At 31.1% G+C, this 3,399-nt stretch overlaps 1 protein-coding gene across 1 annotated transcript; it reads right to left on the reverse strand.

Annotated features, from left to right (window-relative positions):
• Nucleotides 1-447: 447 nt before the first annotated feature.
• On the reverse strand, nt 448-1,893 carry LOC145035798 (secoisolariciresinol dehydrogenase-like). The gene is made up of 2 exons (XM_078984312.1): nt 1,798-1,893; nt 448-1,361 (listed from the first exon to the last, which is right to left on the reverse strand). The coding sequence occupies exons 1-2, from the start codon at nt 1,815-1,817 to the stop codon at nt 569-571; spliced, it is 813 nt and encodes a 270-aa protein (XP_078840438.1). The 5' UTR covers nt 1,818-1,893; the 3' UTR covers nt 448-568.
• Between the last annotated feature and the right edge of the window lie 1,506 nt (nt 1,894-3,399).

Here is a 3,399-nt window from a genome sequence, read left to right on the forward strand (position 1 = left end):
TATAACTTTCAATATTATTTATCTGTTTCTTTGCACGTTTATTAGTTTGATTTACAACAATTCATAGCTCTATTGCCATTATTTTTGTCTTGACACTCCATCTTTACTAATAAAATTATTATTGTTCGATGAAAATAATAATATATGTTACATGTCTTGGAACTTTATATAGATAGGTTTAGTGTACTATATCTGCCTCCATTATTTTTGTCATCGTCTCCGTGGTCTCCTATGTTTTGTATTTATGGTATCGTAGTTATGAGATCCCATAAACCTTTTATACAACTTAAGTCTAGTTTTTTCTAGCCTCTGTAGCTAAATTTCAATTCAACATGTGCATGCTATTAATTGTAAGAACTTACCACGCCTGCATAAAATATACTGAAAATAATATAATTGTTTAATTTAAACGGGTTCATCCTCATCATGACTCAGTAAGCTAATTAATTTAAGACAAAATGATAATACTTGCAATTCCGTAAAACAGCTCATGGAATCTTACAATTATATAAAAAGAAAGCCATACAACTTGTCGTATTTGTTATGTGATAAGATGAAATCTGTCGATTTAAAGATTCTCTGGGTATTTAAACATATTAAATGACGGATTAACAATGCCAAATCCGCCATCAATAAACAAATTTTGTCCACTAATATACTGCGATTCGCCACTCACAAGAAAAAGGGCAGCCTTAGCAACATCATCAGTTCTGAGCGTTGGTCCCTTAAGATTTCCAAGTAAGTTCATCACAGTTTCTAATGCTTCCCCTTCAAGCCCAACGAAACTTGTGGCTAGTGGTGTGACCATTGCATAAGGAGACAAACAATTGACTCGTATACCAAATTGTCCAAGTTCCACTGCAAGATTTTTGGTTAAACCGGCGACAGCGTGTTTTGCAGCACAATAAGCATGTGAGGCTGCGCCACCAATATTCGAAGACAAGCTAGCCGTTGATATAATTGAGCCAGATCGAGCTGGAACCATAACCCTAGCAGCATGTTTCATGCTTAGAAAGACACCTGTTATATTGACACTAAGCACACGCTCAAAGTCTGTCTTTTCATTATCAACGATACGTGGCTTGTTAGGATCTGCTATCCCCGCATTGCAAAACATGATGTCAAGTTTTCCGTATGTGGAAACTGCAGTATCTACAGCGTTTTTGACATGTTCTTCATTGGTTACATCGCAATGGACATATATGGAGTTTGATGTGCCTATGGACTCACAAACTGCTTGACCAAGTTGGTCTTGAATGTCTGCGATGACTACTTTTGCTCCATGTTCGGCAAATAGTTTTGCAGTGCACTCACCAATACCGCTTGCTGCTCCGGTGATCAATGCTACCTTTCCTTCTAGCCTACACATCGTGTATAATTTTTATTCATGTATGTGTTATTTTGAGATGCAGAATTAACATAAAAGTAAAACAAAAATTGTGTTAATTAGTTATAAGGAAATGACTTTACTTGTTACAAGATAACCAAAGATGGGAATATGGGATTTTATACAAACCTGGCGTGGAGCAATATATTTAAATAAAACATCTAGAATTGATGATCAAGAAATTAATAATATTCACGTTTAATCTGATAAATAGTATATTTAATATTTGATATCAAGTATGAACTTTTTTCAAGTTTTGAGAAACTAGCACTTTTTCTCATCAAATCTTTTGATCTTTCTTTGCATAATTCAAATTTCTAGATAGACTAAACTTTGGGTAAAAAAAACTTTGAACACAGAAATTGTTGATCAACGAAATGATTTAAAAAATGAATAGCTATAAAACTAACCTTCTTGTTGAACTAGTCATTGTCTTTGGATGAGAGAGAGATAGAGAAAGATGGCATCAATGGAAGTCGAGACTTGAAGAGTTATATAGTAGAGGTTGATTGGCCTAACTTCTTTGTCCCTTAAGGTGTATATATATATATAAAAGGTTGTCATAATCTACATAGTAAATATTTATCCTGCTTAGGGTTAAATTTTATATCTTTACATATACAAATATGATATATATATATATATATATATATATATATATATATATATATATATATATATATATATATATATATATATATATATATATATAATGGTGATATGAGATTAGATATAATCAAATAAGTATGTAGGATCGATCCTGAAAATTAAAAATGCTTAAATGTTCAGAATGAGTAAGTAAAACATGTCATTATCATTATTATAAGTTTTTTATTTTTAAATAAATATACATATATAATACATAATAATAAAACTTGGGCCATCAAAAAAATTGAACCATATACAACTGTCCATTTTGACCTCTTGAACACCCCGAGGTAAGTATGTATTGATGATTAGATACAAGAGCTATAAAAGATGACTTAAAAAAATTATAGAGCACGTTTGAAAACTTCTAATCTCTAATGTAGTTTCATTAAAATAAAATAAAAATAAAAAAAAATCTTTTTCGTTATAAGCTTTTAACGTTTAATTCAAACAAAACGTTACAAATCCAAAATTTATCTCACATAACATTTAATAAAACGTTATTAACTATCCACTATCCGTTGGTTTTGCTCAACACACGCTCATAGAATAATAAGATGAAGTGGTTTTAACATAACGATCTTATCTTTTATTTTTCAAAGTATTTAAAACTGAAAATTATAAAGTCAAGATCCGTAAAATGCCATCTCCGTTCTTTGGGAAGAAAAATTGGTACCCTTTTGTCACTTTCCTCGAAAAGCTCACCAACCCCGCAAAATATATGTTCATAGAATTTATTTTATTTTAATAATAGGCCGGTTGTTTAAATAAAGAGTACTACAAAAATTAAAATACATTAGTATCTATAAAAATTGAACGTGCTAACTTTATATATTCATTCTCGCCAAAAAAAAAAAAAAAAAAAAAAAAAAAAAAAAAAAAAAAAACTCTAATATGTCTATTTTGCTTGCTGGTTAGAGTTTTCGATTTTAATCATTTTATAGCAAACAATCAGGATTTCAAGTCTTGGTGCAACTTTTTTTACGTCGGTCTTCTATATTTCTTGAGTTTATCTTATTCTTTACTTTATTGCCTTTACATTGCCTCTCTCCGCTGTCGCCACCTCCTGCTACCTAGGTTTCATCTCCTCGCGACACCTATTCAATTCCCATTTGCCGCCTCTATTGCGGAAACCTATTGATATCAATATTCCACCTTAAACGTCATCTTATGCTTCAAATTAAACACTCATGTTTCCATTCTAATGAGCACATATACCTTTATCTAGAGGCAATTACCCCACTGCCTTTGAATTTTGGATGCAGATAACAAAACCATTATGTGGGTCTCTTGTTCTATTATCGTTCACAAATTTTTCATTCATGGCTTCAATTAGCTTTGATTTTAATTTATCCTTCATGTAT

Source organism: Lactuca saligna, chromosome 1, assembly GCF_052625555.1.
Source record: "Lactuca saligna cultivar CGN05327 chromosome 1, ASM5262555v1, whole genome shotgun sequence".
NCBI classification, from domain to species: domain Eukaryota; kingdom Viridiplantae; phylum Streptophyta; class Magnoliopsida; order Asterales; family Asteraceae; genus Lactuca; species Lactuca saligna.

Coding starts and splice junctions, on each gene's coding strand:
- LOC145035798 (XM_078984312.1), bottom strand. CDS start 1,817: ATGACTAGTTCAACAAGAAG. Junction 1,362..1,797: donor ATGACTAGTTCAACAAGAAG/GTTAGTTTTATA, acceptor CACGATGTGTAG/GCTAGAAGGAAAGGTAGCAT.